We start from the raw sequence: 22,083 nt of genomic DNA, 5'->3' as shown, positions 1-22,083 counted from the left end.
CAGCCAGTTCAACTGAAAACAAAATGGTTTTGTTAAAGCTGCTCAGGTACAGAGAGGCTGATCAGAGCCTGCAGATGCTTGGCAGAAGTCTACAACAAAAACCCCAAACAGCGAAGCAGCTGGTCTTGTCTCCAAACACGTTCCTCAGGTTCCCCGTGACAGACCAGCCTCCTCCTCCACAATCCAGCAGATTTGTGACATTTTGGCCAAACCCAAGGCAGCAGCAGGACTGCAGCTGAGCACAGCCAGGCCCCTCATTCCAGAATCAAGCTCCTCAGGAACTATTTGAGGATATGCCTCAAGGTATACCCAGGTGCTGGAGAGGGCTGAGCAGTGTCCGTCAGGTTCCCCAGAGGGCAGGGCTCAGCCCAGGGCAGCAGACAGCCAGGCTGGCTCGGTGATCAGAACTCTCCAAGCCCAGGCACACCAGCTTTGGAAGCTGTTTCTGGGTCCTGCACTGTCAGGGTTGCTGTCTGCTCCCTGAGCCTTGTCCTGCCCAGATCACAGTGACACTTGCCCAGCTGCACTGTGAGCACCGTGTCTGCTCCATCACCATCGCAGACCAGGTGTGGATTCTACTGCAGAGGATAAAGGACCTTAGATTCCTACTTTGACTAAAACTATTTCCTATGAAATGTATGCAACACAACCAGCTCTTCACAGAAACTGCTATTTCTATGACTTTCCAAGCTCTGGGCAGTCCTGAATAACATCCTCTGCCATGGCTGAGGGCTTTGACTAACGGGTCAGCAAACGAAGACTCAGAAAACCCAACAACCATTACTTGACTTAAATACCCTTTTGTTGACTCAGACTAACAGTCAGACATGGCAAAAAAAAAGAAGGGCCTCCCTAAAATGCCAAGAGCTCTTGGGTAAATCATCTGGTCTTGCAGATGGGTGCTGCTGCAAGAATGTCTCCTCCAAGACACCCAAAACCCTGTGAGGGTTTCCCACAGCTTCAGACCAAGGTTATCAGTGATGGGAGCTGCACAGGACTTAAACTCTCGTCTTTCCACTCTAAAACACAACACACACTCAGAGCAAGGGCAAAATATATTTGAGGGAGAAAGAGGCCTAAAAAGACAGCTGTTACACTCAAAATATTAGCCTCAGAAACATGGCACTTTCAAGTCACAAGGACAGAGTCACTGAAGACATGGCCTCTGACAAGAGGTGCACAAGGAAATCAAAGACTTTCACAGAACTGTGGCACTGAGCTGTGCCCAGGCAGGCAAATAATAGACTAAATTAATTGCCTGTAGCATGACGCTGCTGGAAAATCCTGGAGGTTTTGACTGCTTTGCAGCATCGTTCTTTCAACTCCACCCCATGCTGGGGCTTTAATCTGCAGGGCTGTAATGGCACTATCAGCAGTGTTAGAGGCGAGACTAAAAATAAACGAGGGACAAGAAAAATGCAAAGCTCCTCCTCCCCACAAGGTCTGGAGGGAATTTCCTGACTCAGACTGCTGGATCACTTGTTTACTTGTTACTAAGTATGAATTTTCACAGCAGCGTGTGTGGTTTTCACTGAAGTTTCCAAGTTAAAATCAACAGGGCAATAATGTCGCAAGGAAACCAAACATCACTGACCCTCTTGAGGGACAGGATCCCTGCTGCTTCCCTGCCCACGCTGCACGTGGTGTTCCCAAGGAAAACACTGCATTTCTAGGTCAAATATGAAAGTACTGGGGGTAAAGACAGTCCCTTGGATATTTGGTGAAGGACACCAGCTCCCACAGCAACCTGCACCCTACCCAATCCATGAGGTCCATTACCCCAAATAAAGAAGCTGTCATGCAACATTCACAAGAGCTGAAGGGTTCACCCCTCTGCAAAACCTCTTCAAAGGTCCTGAGTGCCAAGAGGCATCTGGGGAAGGAGGGATCAGCTCTTCTCCCTCTGGCACCCACCGAGGACACAGAGCAGCAGACACAAGTGATTTCAGAGCTACACAAGAAGCTGGCACGGAGATTTGTTTATGGAGAGCTAAAAATTAAGCTTGACTTTAAAATAGCGCAGTCACCAGTCACAGCTCAGAGGGTGACATTCTCCTCCCATCTCTGCCTCCTCCCCATCTTTGCCCAGCAGCTTTCCCAGACTGGCCTGCAAGCATGGCAGGATTTCCCCACGAGGGTGGCAGGCAAAAATCTGTGCCTGGGGAGCTGAAGGAACGTGCTTCTGAAGGGATGCTCGGCACTTCCTACTGCACTGGACACTTTTTTCCCAAGACCAACACTGCAGCTGAGACCATTCCTGTCTGTAGCAGCCTGGCATGCCAGATACTGTGGTATTTCAGGAAAATTTTAGGAGTTGCCTGCAGGTTCAAAGACAAAGGCTCACCTTCCCACTTCACTGTCCATGGAGCTCTCCTTCTTCACCTCCCCTACCCCTGGAGCACGCAGCAGAGGAAAATATAAGATTTCAAGCTTTGCAAACCTCCAGCCTAAACCAACATCCTGTAAAACTACGAGTTAAAGGCAGGAACACTTCACTTCCAAACCACAAAGGCTGTAATGAGTGTGGTTTAATTGGCTGGTACAAGAGCTGCACAGCCAGAATCAGCAGCTGGCAATGAAATCAGCCCTTCTGCACAGCAGATTGCTAAACTTTTGCCCTTGTCTGCAACGTGGTGTGTCACAGAAGCAAGAAGTACCCATAAAAAGAATTATAAAAGTATCTAAGAAAAACAGTGTTAGCCCAGAGCTGGCAATAGGCTAAGATTTTTTCCCCAATAGTTTCTAGCTGTAGACTCTATAGACATGAATTTCTACTATGTGCATATATACATAACATCCTCCAAAAGAAACCTGGATATTTTAGGTGTCACTTAAAATCTGGCCCTTTAGAGATACTGATTTTAAAAGGCTCAGTACATATTTAAAAATCTCATAATTAGAATTAGAAATTAGATCCTTTGAAAAAATCAGTCCCAAGTGACAGAAGTCTCTATCAAAGTGATGATGGCACATTTCCTTGCCTCATTTATTTAATACATCACTCAGCTATTCACACATGTCCAACTTCTCCCTTAGAGATTTTCAAAGCACACAGCAAGTTAGTTTGCATCTAACTACAGAATAGCCAGATGAGTAAGGAACAGGGTTTTACAGCAAAGCTTTCCTTTCATCAGGGGCAAAAAGCTTTCAATCTCAATGTAGTAAACTTTCAGGCCGAGGTATTTCACAGAGGTATCTGGGGCTCATTGCTATCCTATCCCCTTGATGGAGTTAATGGAAGTTTTATAGTTTACACTTTACTTAAACCTTGTTCTCAAACAGACAAATGCACATTAGGCAGGGTAAAAAATATATGAAAAGTAGTAACACAACCCAAAACCCACATCAACAAGAGCTTGAAGTGATTTGTGCATACATATTTTAACTCAAAAAGCGAGGCTAACCTAAACAAAAGGAGTACATACGAGAAGAGAACATAGATTCATCCTGCAAGCAGCTGAGGAATTGCTGTTATCAGCCTCTTCTTGCTGTGGGATCCCGAGTGCTCACACCCAACAGCTTCTGTCTTGGCCAAGGCAAGGCTGAGGCCAGAAGCTGGCACTGCCTTCAGGAGTGCAGCACTCAAGATGAAATGCAGAGCAGAATTTAAATTCCTCATTTAGCTCAGCTGCAGACCACAGGCGTACAGTCCATGCCTTTCTGCTTTTACCTGCACAACTTTATTTTAAATTGGGTCTTGTCCCCAGGGCTCCATATTAAAGGAGTTGCTCATACAACGAATCAAGAGTCAGAAGCTTTGGACATGTCAGGACAAATCCCACCAAATGTAAATTGGTGTAATGTACAGATTTATGCTGGCTTACATGGCACTAGAAAGGGAAAGGCAGTAATTCAAGCTGCTGCACAGGCTCCTGACAACAGTGATGATAAGCATTGCTTTTCTAAGGCTGAAAGAAGGTTCTGGGAAAGGCAGATAAATCAAAACATGTCATCTTTGAAAAGGGAGCAGAGCAGGAGCTAAGCCCCAGTGGCTTCACAAACACCCATCTCTTCCCAGTAAAACAGGCTTTGGTGTTATCCAGTACCTAAGTTTTGCAACAGTTTTCATTCTAGTTAAAATTGCATGAGGGTTCATTAATTTTAATGCTGTGTGATTGGCCATGACCACACCTAGGAATGCACCCAAGCCTGGAAGCGTTTGCCTGCTGGCAGGGGGACGAGCCCTGCTCCATCCTCCTGCTCCAGAAGTGGGCTGCAGCAGCACCACTGCCCCTGCTGCCTTCACACCTGACCTTGCCAACCTCCAGCAGCTGCCCAGGACCACGTCCCCAGCCAGGAACCCTCTGAAAGCCACCAGCCTGCCAGGGACAGGGAACACAGCGAGACACCGAGGCTGAGACAGAGCCTGTCCCCTCTCTTGGCTTGTGCAAGTTCACACAGAAGGTGGGTCTGTATTCTCTAAAAATCAAACACCCCCTCACGGAGAAAAACTTGCTGGAATGTCAATTATGACAAACACTGCTGGTCAGGACTGAACCTGTGAGCTGTTTCTCCTATAACTTGGTGCATTCTCTTGACCTGAGATACTAAATCAAGCACGCTGAGCTAATTTTTTTCCAGGTAGTGAAGGGGTTTATCAGCACACCTCTGGTGGAACATTAACTTCAGTGTTTTGCTGGGAAGAAGCTGAATTTAATCTGGATTGCAATTGGAGAGCGGGAAAGAAAAAAGGTCAGGGCAAACACGGCACCATTATTAAAGAAATGGGTTAATTATCAACCACGGGTATGAAACTGTGGGAACAGCAGCAGCCCAGTCCTGCTGGTGATGATGCTGGCTGCTGGACACACAGAAAGAGGAAAGGGATTAACACTCTCACATTGTTACATAACTAAAAAAGCTGGTTCTGAAACAGATCTCTCTATCTGCAGGGTATTTGGGGTGCAGTGGTTTTATTAGCCAGAGACACCACAACCAGCAAGGCAGGCTTAATGCCCATTAAAAAAATATTTTATGCCTGGTATCAGGGAGCTCTGCAGGGTTCAGAAATGGATCAGACATTTCTTCACATAACAAGAAGAGCCGAAGGCAGCATCTGATATTCCACAAAAGGCAACAAAGACTATAAACAAGGTACATAAAGCCTCCAGCTTCCAGGCATAAACTGCCCTCTGCCTACAAGAGACCAGGACATTTCACCAGGAATGGGTTATTCTTCCCAGCAGGTGCCTGTTTCTAAAGCTATCTTCTAGAACATATTGTATCAATCAGTATTCCATATTCATATTCAGTATTTCATATATCAAGAACATCAGGAAAGCAGCTGAGAGGACAGCTCACCTGAGTCTGCTGTGACAGATCCTACACCAAACCAAACAGCATCCAAAAAAACCATAATTTCCAAAACCATTCACTAAAAAAAAGAAAACCAAAAACAGAACCCAGAAAATTTGTAACTGTTACTTTATTAACTACCACTATGGAGAAAAAAACAACACTGTAGCAAAATGTTAAATTGCAGGTAAAGGTGTAGCTACAAAAAGAAAGTTAAAATATCACATCAGCCCAAACCCGCCAAAACTGAAGGAATCCTAACAGATAAAAGAAAGTATTAGAGGAAAAGTGGGTAAAAATAGAAATGCCAGGATGTGACATGCCTGGGAGTTATAGAAAAAGCATCTGGATTGTCCTCAGATCCCCTCCTGACTGCTGTCTAACTCGGTAATCATCCCTCTTGAGCAACAGGGCTGTCTCGAGCACAGCAGTGGGGCAACGCCGACTTCTCTCCATCCGATGCCACTGGGGCAAAGCACCTTCCCAGTCAGACAGGGGAGAGTTTGTGAGCCTGCCCTTCAGCCAAGAGCACACGAGGGGACACACACCACCTTCTGCTTGTGGCCCTGGGGAAGGACCAGCCTCCATCCATAGGAACTGCATCAGAGCCACCAAAAACCAACTCTGCAAATCAATGCACTGGTGCACCTCAGCCCAGGCAAAATGAACAGCACAGAAACCCTCACTTCAGCCCATTAAGGTCCCAGAAATACAATTTCCATTTTATTTCTGGAGCCTGCTATTTATTGAGCATTGCTAAGGAGACACAGGTCAGGGTTCTAGGTTACGGTTCTAGGTCAGGGTTCTAGATTACGGTTCTAGGTCAGGGTTCTAGATTACGGTTCTAGATTACGGTTCTAGGTCAGGGTTCTAGATTATTGTTCTAGGTCAGGGTTCTAGGTCATGGTTCTAGATTACGGTTCTAGGTCAGGGTTCTAGATTACGGTTCTAGGTCAGGGTTCTAGGTTATGGTTCTAGGTCAGGGTTCTAGGTCAGGGTTCTAGATTACGGTTCTAGGTCAGGGTTCTAGGTCAGGGTTCTAGATTACGGTTCTAGGTCAGGGTTCTAGGTTACGGTTCTAGGTCAGTGTTCTAGATTATGGTTCTAGGTCAGGGTTCTAGGTTACGGTTCTAGGTCAGGGTTCTAGGTCAGGGTTCTAGGTCATGGTTCTAGATTACGGTTCTAGGTCAGGGTTCTAGGTTACGGTTCTAGGTCAGGGTTCTAGGTTACGGTTCTAGGTCAGGGTTCTAGATTACGGTTCTAGGTCAGGGTTCTAGATTATGGTTCTAGGTCAGGGTTCTAGGTCAGGTTCTAGATTGCGGTTCTAGGTCAGGGTTCTAGATTATGGTTCTAGGTCAGGGTTCTAGGTCAGGGTTCTTCAACCTCTCTCCTCTCACAAGCCCAAATACAAGGCCTGGCAATGCATCCTCATGGGATACACACTACACATAGTGCTGCTCTGTGCAGGGCCACCTGAGCACAGTGACAATGTGAAATATTTCATAAAAAAAATAAAAATAGAGAGAGAAAGAAAAAAACCTTTTCAACTGAGCAATTTTTATTTTTACAGCAGTTACAGCCAACTGCCTGCCTCGGTGTCTGGTACCTGCCACGTGTGTCCTTTGCTAGAGCGAAGTAGATGAAAACGTTTAAGCAAAAGATGCTTTGTCATTTTGTGATACATTAACACCGCTCAACGCTTTTAAAGGACATTACAACAACTTGGCTGTGGATCCACACTCTCCAGCTTAAATTATGGATTTTATAATTCTAAAATGCACAGACTTTGGAGTGTCTCTCCTCTGCTCACTCCATGGTCCCCAAAGTCTGAACCAGGCAGATATTTGAGTTTTCACAGCTAAACTAGGGCAGGAGAAAACCCCATTCCATAGAAATCTGAGGAAAACAAACCCGAGCAGCTGCATGTGAAAATTACATGAAGTCCAAAGCCACTGAGTGTGAGCCTTAGGACAGAGAAACAGTCAGGCAAGTGCACAAATGCCTTCCACGTGTTCTGGGTGGAAAGAAACTGAATTTTTTAAAGTCTAACATGGAAACCGCTTTAAGCAATTTGTCATTTTCAATAGAGGTTCTGCAGCAAAAGAGAGATTTCGACAAGTTAAACAACTTCCCACTGGAAGGGCTGCATGCAATGTTTGTACCTCTCACAGACTCCTTAGAAAAGGAGTATTTCTAATTTTGCCATTCAGGAAGATGTTGAAATGTCACTGCTGTTTGATTTGACCAGTGCAGAGGAAATGCAGAGCTGAGAGAAGGGGAAAACAATGCATTTGCCATTCTGTCATTTTTTCCAACTTGATTCCAAGGCAGCTATGTGAGCCAGTGCTAAGAAATGCAAATATTGCTTCTTTACCTCCAAGAGGGGGAAGCTTCAGCCACATTTCCTGTAAATGTTACAACTTAAAGCTCACCTGGGTATAACAAGGCATCAATGTGCAACACCACATGAAGGAGAACTGAGGCTGAGAATACCTTTTAGCTAAACCTGAGCTAGAAACAATGTCTTTAGGGCAAGAAGTCCTCTGCACATGACCCACTGCAGTGGATCACAATGCTGGAGCCTCTTCTACACCAGGGACTCTGAGGAGAAGTAAGTACACAATAAATATTCACCAGTGTTTCTGCCCCCAGTTCAGACAGCTATCAGCACTCAGCACTGCTGCTGCTCTGTCCCAGCACTTGCAAGGTCTGTCCTCTGGAGGCCTTGATGAAGATCTGTTTATCAGTTTGTGCTGCTAATGGGAAGCCTTTCCTCTCAGCCAGAGCTCAGAGAGGAGCAAGCTCTGCTTGAGAAAGCCCACAGGTTGCTGGAGGATGCTTGAGGTTTATAAAAAGTAGCCAGAGCAGAACAGCATCAAAAGTCAGCTATTATTTGTAAAATCTACCTCCACCTGCAACTAATACAGAAGAAGATGAACACCAGTTTTAATTAAGTCTGTAAGACTGCTAAAAAAGTCCCCAACTTTTTTGAAGAAAAGTTTTGAACCCTCCTGTTGAGCATATACCCAGGGCCTGGAGGGCAGGAGGTGCTGCAGGCAGCAGAAACACTCTTTTGTCAGAAACCCACCAACAAATTACAGGATCCAGCACATCCTGAGCCAGGCTCCAGCCAGGCAGCTGATGGAACCTTCCCTGCCAACTCAACAGCACTGTGGAAAAATGCTTGTACTCCCTGCCAGGGGCGAGATCCCATCCGGGCAGCGCCGCTCCGGCAGCCGCTGCCCCGAGCGAGAGCAGAATACAGTAAATAAAAACTAACTGTGAGGAGCCAGGGCTCCCTTGTTTCCTCAGCATCCTCGGGGGGACAGCAGGCAGAACCATCACAGCAAGATGCAGTGCCAACTCACCCCCTTGGTCTGGGGACTCAGAGCAGCTCAAAGCACCACAGTCCCTGGCAGGACACAGCTGACCAGGCTGTTGCACACCAGCTACACTAAATCAATTGGAAATAGGTTCTGGCTAATCCACTGCAGCCTTTTAATGTTGGGATTGTGACAACTTGCCCAGCTTTTTAGGCAAACAGCAATTTCCACACTGGTTTAGGCAAGCCTCAGTGCTGATTATAGCATCTTTTACAGACAAGATACAAAAAGCCCTCTGCAATGTGTTACGTTAGCACATGCTTAAATTTAAGCACTCTCATTTTTACTGGGGCTTTTCTCATGTGTAACAACTTCAGCACATTCAAATTTACCAGTCTGCAATATGACCAAGATATCTTATCCCAGCTCAGAACGGTGTAAAAAAACCTCTTTGTATTTAGCTCTTGGAAAAACTGATACGTGGGTATTTCTAGCACCAACTAATACAACTGGAAAATTGGCAACAGAAAACAAAAATAAATGGAGAAGTTGCTTTGGCTAGTCCCTGAGCCATCTTTTTTGCAGATAAAAAAGTTCAGCCTTTGACATGTTTTATAAGCACAAATTAAAAAAAATAATAAAAAACTATACAAACAAACTATAGGGCATTTTATGGAAACACTGTTGTGGCAAAGCTCTACCTGAGCAGGACATCCTGGCAATACAACAAGGGAGCTGCTCCAGCTGAGAAATTCACCCTTCTCCCTTGTTTTAATGAGGATCTGGGAAGCAGCAGAGCCCCACAGCTCAGCAAGAGGGAGCTGAGATTTGTGGGTCCATGCCCTTGTCACAAACATCCCAGTTGAGCCAAACAGCCTTTTGTGCTTGGCTTTCTTCCCTCCACCCATCACCTGAGCTCTTCATAGCCCTCACTCTCGGTCCAAGCACTGCCTGGCACAAGAGTGCCCCAAACTTCCCGTTCCTGACAGACTGACATCACACCCCCAGGTGTTCTGCACATTTCCCATCCTCATAAAGGAGTGACCTTGTGTTAAAGTGTAACTGCCACCTGCCCCTGGAATGAGGGAGCTAAATGCCATTTTATGGCCTTTAACGTGCCAGGGACCTCTGTGCACGACGAAACTGGGCACCTTTCCAGATAAAGTTCATAGGTGCACTCTGGATTTCCCTCCTGCACGCTCAAAATGACTCACAGGGGCCAGACAAAGCTCTAGATAGCAGCTGCCCCCAGCATTTGCCAGGAAAAGGGAATGTGGATCTTCTTCAGCAGCTTCATCACAAAACCTGAAAGCCACTGAGGTCTCATGAGCAAACCATCGTTCAAAACCAAAGTGTTCCTGCAGATGATTTACAGCACAAGTATCACCGGAACAGTTTCACCACAGCAACACCACAATAGTGATTTTCAATGTTTTTACAGGATCAGAGGCTGCCCCTGCATCTGGTGATGAGGTAATGGGCACGGGAACTGTTCTCAGCCATAATGGTGGTGGTTTCACACTCTTCCTTTTCAGCTTCCAAATAGCTGTGCCAACAACAAATTTTAGCACTTGTGGTGAAATCCATGGCACTGGCTGTTTTGCAACCTGAGCTACTGAAATGGTGGAATTAGTTTCCATTTAAAAGGAAAAATTAAGAGTGAAGAAAAGGACATTCTGGAACTTTTCACTGAAGCAGCACTTGACAATATGGATGCTAAAGTGAAAAAGTTAAATATATATATTGATATATATACACGCCATTCACATATACTCAGAGTCTCACCCAAGAATTTAAACTATTTTGATGGGTGAAGCAATATTTTCACCAGCTCCTCCTCTAGGACTGAGTGCAGGCTGTGTGTAGATATAAAATTTTCCCCTGTACGTAAGCTCACTGAGAAGCCAACCCTTGGATCAGCACAGCCCTGATATCCTCAGTGCCCATCTGGATTTTGCCCAGAGCAGCTCCACACCTCCCACAGACAGCCAGAGACAGACAGTGGGGGTTTAATTGCCTTGCTCCACCTGTAGCAAACAAAGCTTCCAGCAACATGAGGGATTTATAGGCTGTAGCTTAGTCCAGACAAGAATAGCTCCATGTGAAATTAGGGGAACAATCTCAGCATGCCCAGATCTCTTCATTAAAAAAATATGAAATAAAATAAAATAAAATACAGTACATGTATAAAAGCAATTGGTGGCTCAGATCTCCACTTGGAAACTGTTTGATTAATAAAAGCAGGTGGTAGGTGACAGGGAGGACTCCACAGTGCACACACACTATACAAAATTAACAAAACACTGTGTACCATTGCTAAGCAAGTTTGGTATTTGCACATCAAACAAATACACAGCGTTTGCTGGGGTACCAGCAGAAGACAATCTAACAACAACAAAGCAAGCTATCCCCTCCCAATAAGTAAACAACTTACTGATTTTATTCAGAAACAACAGATTCTGTGATCCTCAGAGTCCCTGCTGAGCAGCCAGCAGAACTCCTGGGCTTGCTCATGCAGTCAGGCTGTTACTGCTCCTCTGAATTCCTCTAATTATATATTAGTTGCTTCATTGTTTAAGGAAAAATGCATACCAGGGAAAAGAGAAGGACATGATTCTTTGTTTTGCATCATAACCCCTCTTTCACCCACAGGACAGGGAGAGAACAAAGCCTGGGCTGGACCAGTGGTTGCCATCAGGTGTCCTGTCCTCGGTGCTTTCCCTGGGCAGCAGCACTGTGCAGAGGAGACTCAGCCTGGAGCCAGCAGTTTCCCCAAATTCAGCCAAACTGCAGATTTCTCATGCCCCCAGCTCCCCCTGGGCTGTGCTCTGCCACAGTCCCCCATGGTCCCTGTGCCACACAGGGGAGCCACACACTGTCCTGGGGCAGCACCAGCTGCTTCAGGCACCCCATCCAGCAGCACATTCACCAGCAAAGCTGAATCACAGCCACAGAGCACTTTTGGTTGGAAGGGACCTTAAAGATCATTCAGCTCTGACACCCCCTGCCATGGGCAGGGACACCTTCCACTGCTCATCCAACCTGGCCCTGGGGTCCAGGGACAGCCACAGCTTCCCTGGGCACCTTGTGCCAGTGCCTCACCACCCTCACCCATTCAGTGAAGAACTTCTTTGTCTCTAACCTAACCCTGCCCTTGTACAGCTCAGTCATTCCCACTACACACCTCTCTATGCAGTCCCTCTCCTGCTCTCTTGGCCAGAAGATGGTGTGCTGGACACACTGTGCCTGGGGACTGCCACCAGCTGGGGAGAGCCACGCTCCTGGTCCTGCAGAGAACACTCAGCCTGTTCCTAGAGACAGTATGAACAGCTCCACTAGTGAACAGAGAAACTCTTCCCCAACCCAAAGCTTTTGGTATCATTTATGTGTCTCCTGCTGCTCTCTCCACCTCTGCTCCAGCCATCCCGGGCTTCCCACAAGGCTCCAGTGAATTGCTCCAAGCCCCAGGAACCTCCACCTGTGCCCCTGCCATTTAAATTGCTAATTGGGAGCTGTAGCTGCGCCTTTGGGGAAGGAGGAGGATGGGCATGTTCCCTGCTATTTTTAAAAAAAGTCGTTTTGCAGTTATTCTGCAGCCCAGGTCCTCACCTGTCCAGTTCAGCCTGTTTGGGAAGTTAACTTTCCTCTCCTATTCATCAAAAAAAACCTCGGAGACATCTGTGTCTGTCATCAGTTTGGTCAAACACCCACTTAGTGCAGGATCTGTACCACTGGAATAAGACAGGTTGAACATCAAAGTTGGGGTTTTTTTTTTAAAGTACACAATATCTGCCCAGCTTTGTTTGTGTTGAGGGAGTGGCTGGATTTTAGGCAGCTTCTTTTTCAAAGGCTTTTTGTTAATAACTAAATGAAAAACCCAGAGCTGAGGTTTTCCTCTTAAAAAACAAGCCAGAGATTAAGGATATGAAGAAAGAAGTCAGTCTCTTCCCACTGTAATTGTACTGAGACACTGACTTGAGGGCTCCAAAATTACAGATGTGTAATCCAAGACAATGAACTCTTTACTGAAGGATTAGCAAACCATGCAAAACTGATTCCTTATTCAAATGCCTTGCAATTGTAAGGGCATCTGTTCCACTTTGCAAGTCATCCCAAAGGCTTTGTTTGTTTTGATTTCCTGTTCCATTATGAAGACAGGACACTTTGCATTATTTTCACACCGTGTAGTAAGCATTATTGTTTAGTCTAATAAGGGACAGTTAATGAAATTCAATAACTATTTTTTAAAACCTTATTTTTCTTTTAAGTTACGATAAAAGCCCTCACAACCATAAAAACTGGAACCGTTTTTAGCCAAAAGCCAAGTGTGTAAAAATGTAACCCAAAACATCAGGACCTGAAGAAAAAAACAGGTTTGTTTCTCTAAGGGACAGTGAAAAAAAATAAATGAATATGCAGGTTTAAATAATATTACTAACACAAAACAGTTCAGCACAAATGATGCCAGAGCCAGGGCTGGTGACTAACAGGGAGTATGATGCCACCATTCCAGCTTGTAGCAGAATGCAGAATACTCCTGGAAACCATTTAAAATGTCACAAGAGGAAGGGTGGATGGAGTGTGTGACCTTTGGAAACCAAAGAGTGGACCTCAACAAAAATATCCCATTTACCCTGAGCCATGCTGCTTCTGCAGGCCCAAGAGAGATGCTGGGCCACCTATCTGGTTCAGAAGGAAAAGAAAAAAATTACAATTAAGGGGAAAAAAAAAATAAAAATATCCCAATCTGCCAACATACCAGCACAATGCAAAAGCTGCCAAACTGCTCTGGAAGCAGGCAGCCTCTTCCACAGCTCTCTCAGATCAGCAGATAAAGTCTGGATGATAGCCTAGGCTTAAGTTTGTTTCCCAACACCAGATCCTTGCAGGAAGCCCCAAACTTGAGCCATGAAAGGCAGTGATTAAAGGCTCTGATTCCGTGGATCTCTCTGGGCTGCCAGCTCTGAGCCCCGACCTGTCAAACCACTGCAACAGCTACACCAGGCAAGCTGCACGAGACAGAGAAAATAAAACATCAGGAGTTGAGAGACAGAGAAAATGATGATAGTGGTGAAAATGATGTTTCTGCAGGAGCTGGTCCTGCAGGCTCAGCAGTGCTGTCACTCAGCCCTGAGAAGCTGCTGCTGTTTCCCCTGTCCTGCAGGAGATGCCTCCGGTGACAGGGCAACGGGAGCGGAGAAGATCTTCACAGATCACTGCAGGGATGACCCAGCCCTGCGCCCTTGGTGCAAAAAGGTCACTTCATACTCAGTCTCTAAAAGGCAAAAATAAATCTTTTCCACAGCTGAGCTAGAGAAAAACTCTGCAGAAATATGGATGGGTAGGATCTGCATTTTGCTGCTCCAGGAATTGGGACGTGGAGCTGGAAGGAGCTCAGACAGGATGCAGAAGTCTGAGTGCTCACAGCAAGGACCCCTACCTTCAGCTTACATTTAGCCTCAAATTCTTCACAGTCCTTCTATAAATTCATGGCACTTGCTCTTACAGAACTACTACTCTGTGCTTTTCACCAAGAAATTTAAGTCACTTGCAGCACACAAAGATCAAAACCAAATGCCTTGATTTACAAGTTCCAGTCAAAGTCAGAGGAAGTGAGAAAAAAAAAGAACAACCAAACACCTGAAATAACTAGCAGGCATAGCTCCTGTCTGGAGTTAAGCAAAGGAATGCTAATAAAAAACTTGGCCAATTATTTTTAAAAACCTCAAGAGAGGACCCAAAGATCCTGCCCTTGCCCACAGCCCAGACCCTGCTAAAGCCATAGAAAAAGCCCTTGAGGCAGCAGCATCTTCTCCACATTACTTCAAACTGAGCCACGCTGAAATCTAATGAGAGAGGGCTCAAATCATCAGCTCTGCACAGCTACAAAAGCACTGCTCTGAATATCTTTACACCTTAATGCAGCTGCCCTGGGGCAAATGTTTCCCTGTGTACAAATACACTGCCAAAGGAGCAAGTGTGTTTCTCAGGCATCAGACCAAGAGATACAGGAACAGCCAGAAGAGATGCATGAATGATCACAGCCTGAGCTGAACCAGAACACGACAATCCCAAACCCAGGAATGCAAGGAGCTGCTGCGGGTTTGGCTTTCAAACCTGTTAAAAAGGAAAAAAAAAAAAAGAAAAAAAGTATTCACTCATGCAGGAGTTGTAACTCGGTCTTAAAAGCATGGAACAACATGCAGGATGGTGTTAACATCCTATTTTGCAATGCTGTTGAATGACTGCTCATAATTAGACCATAATTGTGATTTAATTGCTCTGTGATCTGACTGGCCATAATGAGGGAGCCAGGAGTCCCATCTCAATGGGCGGAAAGATTTAACTTTATTGTGGAAAGTATAATCCCCTTCCATGCCATTAGAAGTATCACATTAATTCCTGGAAATTTTTATAGCAGGCACGATGTGGCTCTTGGGCTCTCTTGTCCATCTCTGGGGTGCTCCTCTGTGGCTCAGGACAGGATGGATGACTGCTTTGCCACAAGCAGGATCAAATTCTAAATCCTGGCGAGTTCTACACTGTAAATTCAGGCACAGTAGAGACAAGGTCTTCCTCAAGGCAGTATTTTAATACAAAACATACACATTTCATGACTGCAAAGTGCAGTACTTCTTTAAGTATTTCTTTAAAGAAAGAAGACCACTGATTTGCAGCAAAATATGCGCCAAGTGAGAGAAGAAGAGATTCTGTCTTTATTTTACATTTCATTCATTACTACTCCAACTGTCAGAGTTGAAAACAGGCCTTATAAATCTAGAATACAAGAACATCTCCCAGGTTTTCAGATGGCAAGATTTCTTCCTCTCCACTTAAAACCCACCTGGGTCCGAAGATAATTTGGGTCAGATGGAAAATGACTGAGAGAATTCGCCGTGCAGAGACTGAGCTAGCAGAGAGAGAAGGAAAACACTTTTTGGAGCTGATGCATGATGCTGCAGAGGTAAACTGGGAACAGCAAGAGCTCACTCTCTAAACAGCCTCTCCCTTTGCTGGCCCAGCACATCAGTCCCAAGCTCTGCTCCTCACAGGCACCAGCGCTCACCGGGTGCCAGGCACAGGCACTCAGCGTGGGATGTTCAGCATCAGCACTCACAAAGTGACACTCTGCTTCCCTGTGCTTGCTAAACCACCAAACACGCAGGAATTCACAGATGTGTCAACTTCTCCTTTTTGTTTTTTTACATGTTTTACAGAAAATCCCAAAATAACAAAACAGGAGTTATCTCACGAGCTCTCTCAGGAAAATAAAAGGTTCAAATACCAGCTCACGTGAACTTTTTGAAAGAAGCTGGTTTTGTTCACATTAGTGTAATGTAACTGAGTTTAACATCTCATGTATAGCAGATGCCAGCCTGACATTGAAGCATTGAGTCACTGCACTGTATTTCAGAATTTATCTTAGGGTCAAGTTAATGTTTGAAAAGAAACAAATGCAGTTGATAGCACTGGGTAAACAGTGACTGTTTCTGCTTGGGATCATGCCTGCTCCTGTCCACCCTGTACAGAGCTAAAAAAAAAAGCCCCACAAGCACCCTTAACTCCTCCTTACCGTGGGATCATCCCAGCTGTAAAGTCTATCAAAATTATTAATTGTATAAACTGCTCTCAGCACCTCCAGTTTTCAAAGCAAATGGTCATTAGGAACTTGGGATTCTTTCACTTTTTTAGGGAGGCAAAGCACTGAAATGAGAACTAACAAAAAGAAAATAAAAATAACTTAACAAGCGTATTAACTTTGACAGTTTCCCATACCAAGCATCTGGCTTGGTGTGGTTTGGCACAGATCATTGAACAAAGGATCAAAAAAACCTGGAAATCTCTCTGAATGTGCTCATCTCTCACTGAGGGAGAATGAAAACCCAAATACCCTGCCTCAAACAAAACATGGTCCATTTTTTATAGATACAGTCTTAATTCTTCTCTTTTGGAGGGTGGCACAACAAATTTCTCTTCTACTGTGCTGGACTCTGACAACCAAGATCCACGAGAAGAAATGGTGTGCCTGATTTTATAACTATCTATCCAATGCAATCAATTATCAATTTATCAAAGTGACTTACTTTGACAAATCTGAAATGTATTCAAGGAAACTACAATATTCACAGTACAGCTGGGAAATCACTATCTTAAGGCAATGCCAGCTTTGTACTAGAATATGTGACCACTGCTCCAATAATTCAATCTATTAATTCCATACTCACTGACCAAGTAATAATAAAAATGTATTTATTAACTCCACAGAAGTTAATTGCCAATTTCATCAGAAGTTAGGCACAGATGTAAGATGGAAACAGTCAGTCATAAAAGCACTACATGTTAACTGAGGTTTTTTCACACATTTGACAGTTCTGAAAGTTATTAAGCTACATGGCAGAAAGATTCTTCCTCTCTCTCCCCCAAAAGAGGCAACTATAATGCACAGTTTTATTCTCAAATGCAATAGCAAAAAAGGGTGCAGAAGGGGAAAAGGTCCATTAAAGTTCTTTAGCCTTTTTCACTCTTCTTCACAGTGTAAGCAAAGGACCAAGAAATCCCTTATGACCAGTATTAAATACCTGTGTTCCCATTAAGAGATTTCATAGAAGTTCCTCTTTTTTGAACTTACTTTTTGAATTTACCACTCATAAAAGCAAGAAAAAATATTACAGGTGAACCTGTAAGTCTACAAACTCTGGTTTAATGATAAAGCCCATGCACAGCCTTTCCCACCTACATTTCACATCCTAGTCTCTTTCACCAAGAGCAAGGCCAGAACCGTTATTTTCTCTGCTCATGCTTGCAGGTGACTGACTTATAGTAAATTTCCTGTTTTTCCAGCCTTGTAAATGTAATACAAAACAGACAGGCAATAAAATGTACACATTTCTAGGTTAATATTGTCCCAGCACTCCAGCACAAATCAGTTAGGGAATATGAACTGGGAGGAGGAGGAGGAAAATCATAGTTTTTTCATTGTAGGAAAAAACATGTTTACAATCTTATCTGCACACTCCTTTGCTGTCTGCTCTACTGCCACAAGCTTCCTGTTGAATGACAGTTGCCATTCCCATAATCAGATTTTTAATCAACACAGAAGTAATGCATTTTAATTAAAATGCTCTCCTTTTCTATGCTTATGATTCTGATACATGAGGGAGATCCCTGCTTTGCACAGAGCAGCGTGCAGATGCCAGGCTATCATTGACAGGCACAGGGAGCTGCTTTCCAGACCACAAAAATATTTAGTGATTTAAAAACCAAATATTTATTTCTATTCCACATTCTTGGCTAATAAAGTATTTTTTTAAAATATGGAGAAAGAAAAGTAAAGTACAACTGCACAGTAACAAGGGCTTGGTTCTCAGCTGTAGATGGGAATAGCCCAAGGTTTTTTTGCCTGCCCTGACTTACAGATGGGTTTTGAACCCTTTTCTCCCACTTTCCAGGTAAACCCAAAAAACACACTAAAACTCAGCTCTCTGCCCATTCTTTTAACCATGTCCTGGAGCTGAGAAACATTTACCACCAAGTTCTGTCACCTGCAGTTTATTCCCAGGACATGTTTTATTTATACTAGCTCGTGTTTCCAAAACAACAAAGTTTGATCACAAATTGTTTGGTTGGGAAGGGTTTTATACACACCTTCCTTCATCCACCAACACCGATCACATTGCAACACCACAAGCTGTATTTTAATACTTCTGCTAAAACAATCAGTATGTAAAAAAAACCTCTGCCTAATTTCCTCATACTTTTCTTCATGCTTTTCTCCCCCTCCCACTTGGGCAGGGAAAGCAGCAGGCTGAGTTTCCCTCACCACTTCCCAGTGAAGTGAACGCAGCAGAGAAAACAGGCATTTGTTTAAGGAAAACTGGGGTTTTCTGGGAGTTTGACAGTGTTTGCTGGAATATTGCTACTGAGTCCTGGAGGGGACTAACAAGTCTCTGTGCTCTGATGGATCAGCTCCGGGGCAGGTGGCGGAGGGGGAGTGCACAGGGCTCAGCTCCTCTCCAACACCCATCGCTGCGATCTGCTCTGGCTCCGGAGGTCTGAAGGATGGCTGTGAAACAAGTGCCTGCAGCCCATCATCTCAGCTCATCAGTGAGCCCAGGGACAAGACTTCAGGTGACAGTCCTGCCAGCTGGCCAAAAATTCTGTCTGCAGCTACCAGCTGGGTTGAACGAAGTAGAGGGAAAAAAACCTCTCGCACCACCAGCCAGAGCGAAACCCCCACCTTTAGGCTGCACACGTCTGGATGGCAAATACATTTTCCCCACAGGAATCTCTCGGGCAACACGAAGAAAACTTCCTTTCCTTCCTGCACTCGGAGCTGACCTCGGGGTTCTCCTCCACCTCTCACACCTCTGGCTGTCCAGCTGCAGTCCTGCTCCTCCTGCCCATCCAACCAGCCCCGGTGGCTGCGGCAGCACCAACAGTTTGTTGGCACTAAACTGAAGTCCTGCCCTGGAAATCACAAGCCCATTAGCCAGGCCTGCTAGCCAACCTGTTGAGCGACTGTTCAGTGTACGCAGATGAGAAGTGGCATCTTTTTAATCCAGCATGGGAGGACTCTTCCTATCCTCTTCCTCAGCCAGGAGAGCTACCTGTCTGCTCCTTCACCTGTGTGCTGCAGGGCTGGCAGCGGGGATGTGCCCTCACCTAGGGCAAACCAGGGGGGAAAAAGGTAAATCTGAGCAGCCTTGCAGCCAGAGAGGGAAGATGCAGGAGGGTCCAAGCTTTTTCTTCCCACGCTGGCAGCCGGCAAACACACGCTGCACTTTCAGAACAAGACTCCACTTATCACTCAGCAGCTCCAAAGGATGCTCAGCTGCTGGAGGAGGGGATCCTTGCCCCATTTCCCCAGCAGTGAAGGAAGGGGGCCTCTCCACGGGTCAGCCGGTCACGGAGCTCCCCGGGACAAGCGCGGGTTCCCCGCAGGGAGCGCTGGCGGCTCCGCGGTGCTTTTGGGAAAGTCTCACGCAATTGCTCGCTGCGCTTAGCGCAGGGCAGGGGACCGCGGGGCTCCGGAGGTGCCTGCGCATCATTCCCCTCGCACAAGGAGCGCACACGCGCGGCTGCACCCGCACCCCGTCCGTGCCCTGCGCCGATGCTCGCCACCCCCGGCACCGCACTCGCCCGCGGCCACCCAGCCCCGCACCCCCCGCGGGCAGCGGGTCCCCCCCGGCCCCGCCGCGCCCCCCTCGCACCTTGTCGGACGGCTTTCACCACGATGGGGTCCTTGCAGCTCCGGATCACTTCCAGCACGTCGTAGCGCGGCAGCCCCGACACGCGGACCCCCTGCACCTCCAGCAGCAGCTCGCCCTCGCTCAGCGCCGCCTCGCCGTCCCCCTCGGCCGCACCCGCGTACGGGAACTCTCCGTGCTCCGCGCCGCCGAGCAGGGCGAAGCCCAGCTGCCCGCCGGGCCCGCGGCTCAGCGCGCACTGCCGCACCCGGCTGGACCAGTGGTTCTTCCTCTGCACGACCCGCGACATGGCGCTGCGCGTCCCTCCGCGCCGCGGAGCGCTCGGCAGGTGCGCAGGGGGCGCGGACCCGCCGCCCGCTCAGGCCATCACCGCCCGCACGGCTCCGCGCCCGCGGAGGGCGCGCACCGCCTCCCGCCCGCCCCTCCGCGCCCTCCCTGCTCCCCTCTGAGTAAGAAAGAAAAAAAAAAAAAAAATTAGAAATAATTTTAAAGCGCTGAAAAAGCGAATCCGGCAGCCGCGCGGTGTTGCCGCCCCTCTCCGCGGGCGCTGCGCGGGGCGCGGAGCCTTTCAGGCGGTACAAAGCGCCGCTTGTTTTGTTCCAGTTCGGTCCGTCCCGCTCCGCCGCGCTCCGCGCCGCCGGCGCAGGCGCCCTGGCACGGCCCGCCCCGGCACGGCACGGCCCGGCCCCCGCCCGCTCCCCGCCCCGGCCCGGCCCGGCCCGGCCCCCACCCGCTCCCCGCTCCCCGCCCCGGCACGGCACGGCCCGGCCCCCGCCCGCTCCCCGCCCCGGCACGGCACGGCCCGGCCCCCGCCCGCTCCCCGCCCCGGCACGGCACGGCCCGGCCCCCACCCGCTCCCCGCCCCGGCACGGCACGGCCCGGCCCCCACCCGCTCCCCGCCCCGGCACGGCACGGCCCGGCCCCCGCCCGCCCCGACAACTTTCCCGAGGGGAGCGCTCCGTGCCCCCCCGGCAGGAATCACCTCACTCCGAGCTCTGCCCCCGGAGATGCTCCAGGCGGCTGGGGATGGCAGATCTTTGCTTTCCCGGGAGGATTTCTAGGGTTTTCCCGGTTGCAAACCTCTGCAATCGCTTCTGACCTGCGCTTTCCAGGTGGTTGTTACAGGAGGAGACGCAAAGTACAAGTCGTGAGGAAAAAAGTTTCACAAGCTCGTCATTAAAATGGTATCAAAGCGCTTGCACAAGTCGTGCTCCTACTCATAGTTCTCCACTTTTTTATTGAATTTGAGACATTAATAATGTTCTCACATTGTCCTGTCCTCGTGTAATTAATTGTTAGAAGCCGGACGGACTAATAGCGAGCTCTGGCTGCTGGGGAAAGGGACGCGCATCCCTGTGCTTGTCCTTGGCCACAACTCCCCAAAGTTCCCCAGAACTAGTGCAAAACTCAAAAGGGGAAAATAGGAAAGCGTGCGCGTACCAGCTGTCCCTTCCAGGTCATGCTCCATGCTTCCAAACCTGAAAGCCAGGCCTCATTTTGAGCAGTCTTATGCATGACCGAACCCCTTCCAGCAAGGAATTCAGTTGTCAGATGTGTGCCTGCCCTATTTTGCTGCTAATCGGGACTGAGAAGTGACACAGGGAAACAAAGAGTCTGCTCTGGCTCTCTGCACTGCCCTAATGTGTGCTCAGACGCTGCGGCCCGCAGACTTTCACTGCTGTCGCTCTTTCATCTCCCATCCTCGCAGCCAAGCGTGCCCTGCAGCGATCCGCGATGCAGGAGAGGCGGCAGGCTCGGGATGCAGGAGAGGCGGCAGGCTCGGGATGCAGGAGAGGAGGCAGGCTCGGGATGCAGGAGAGGAGGCAGGCTCGGGATGCAGGAGAGGAGGCAAGCTCGGGATGCAGGAGAGGAGGCAGGCTCGGGATGCAGGAGAGGAGGCAGGCTCGGGATGCAGGAGAGGCGGCAGGCTCGGGAAGCATCGCTGCTTGGGGAAGAAGCTCAGCCTAACATCGTCTGATGCTGGCCCGGCTGGTCAGCCAGGCTTGGCTCACAGACCTAAGAGAGGTGACCGGGATGCTTTCCCTGCCCTTGCACCGGTCCCGGATGGAGCAGGGGAGCCTGTCCTTCCCCCAGCCCCTGCGTCCATCCCTCCTTTCCCCAGCTGCAGTCTCTCCTCTGGCTGCCCTGCAGCGCTGCAGACACCGCTCCGTGGCCCCGGGCTCCCGCCCGGCGGCACAGCCACGTCCAGGCCAGGGAACGGAAGGCTTGGCCAATGTCACATAGCACAGCAGTGAGTC

The 22,083-nt window shown here is 47.7% G+C and overlaps 1 protein-coding gene across 44 annotated transcripts in view; it reads right to left on the bottom strand.

Annotated features, from left to right (window-relative positions):
• Positions 1 to 20,248, bottom strand: part of MAGI1 (membrane associated guanylate kinase, WW and PDZ domain containing 1) — a 323,880-nt gene extending 303,632 nt beyond the window's left edge. For 40 of the 44 annotated variants that reach the window (XM_086845089.1, XM_086845044.1, XM_086845090.1 and 37 more), the window contains exon 1: positions 19,829 to 20,129. In XM_086845089.1, the coding sequence (XP_086701215.1) occupies positions 19,829 to 20,114 (286 nt within the window). In that variant the 5' untranslated portion in view covers positions 20,115 to 20,129. Of the gene's footprint in view, positions 1 to 19,828 lie in introns of all 44 variants that reach the window. The other 4 variants (XM_086845076.1, XM_086845046.1, XM_086845074.1 and 1 more) reach the window with 4 other exon arrangements.
• Between the last annotated feature and the right edge of the window lie 1,835 nt (positions 20,249 to 22,083).

Source organism: Cyanistes caeruleus, chromosome 11, assembly GCF_971803275.1.
Source record: "Cyanistes caeruleus chromosome 11, bCyaCae1.hap1.1, whole genome shotgun sequence".
In the NCBI taxonomy this organism is placed as follows: Eukaryota; Metazoa; Chordata; class Aves; order Passeriformes; family Paridae; genus Cyanistes; species Cyanistes caeruleus.
The sequence above is the reverse complement of the archived record's forward strand: the minus strand, read 5'-3'. Positions and strand labels throughout refer to the sequence as shown.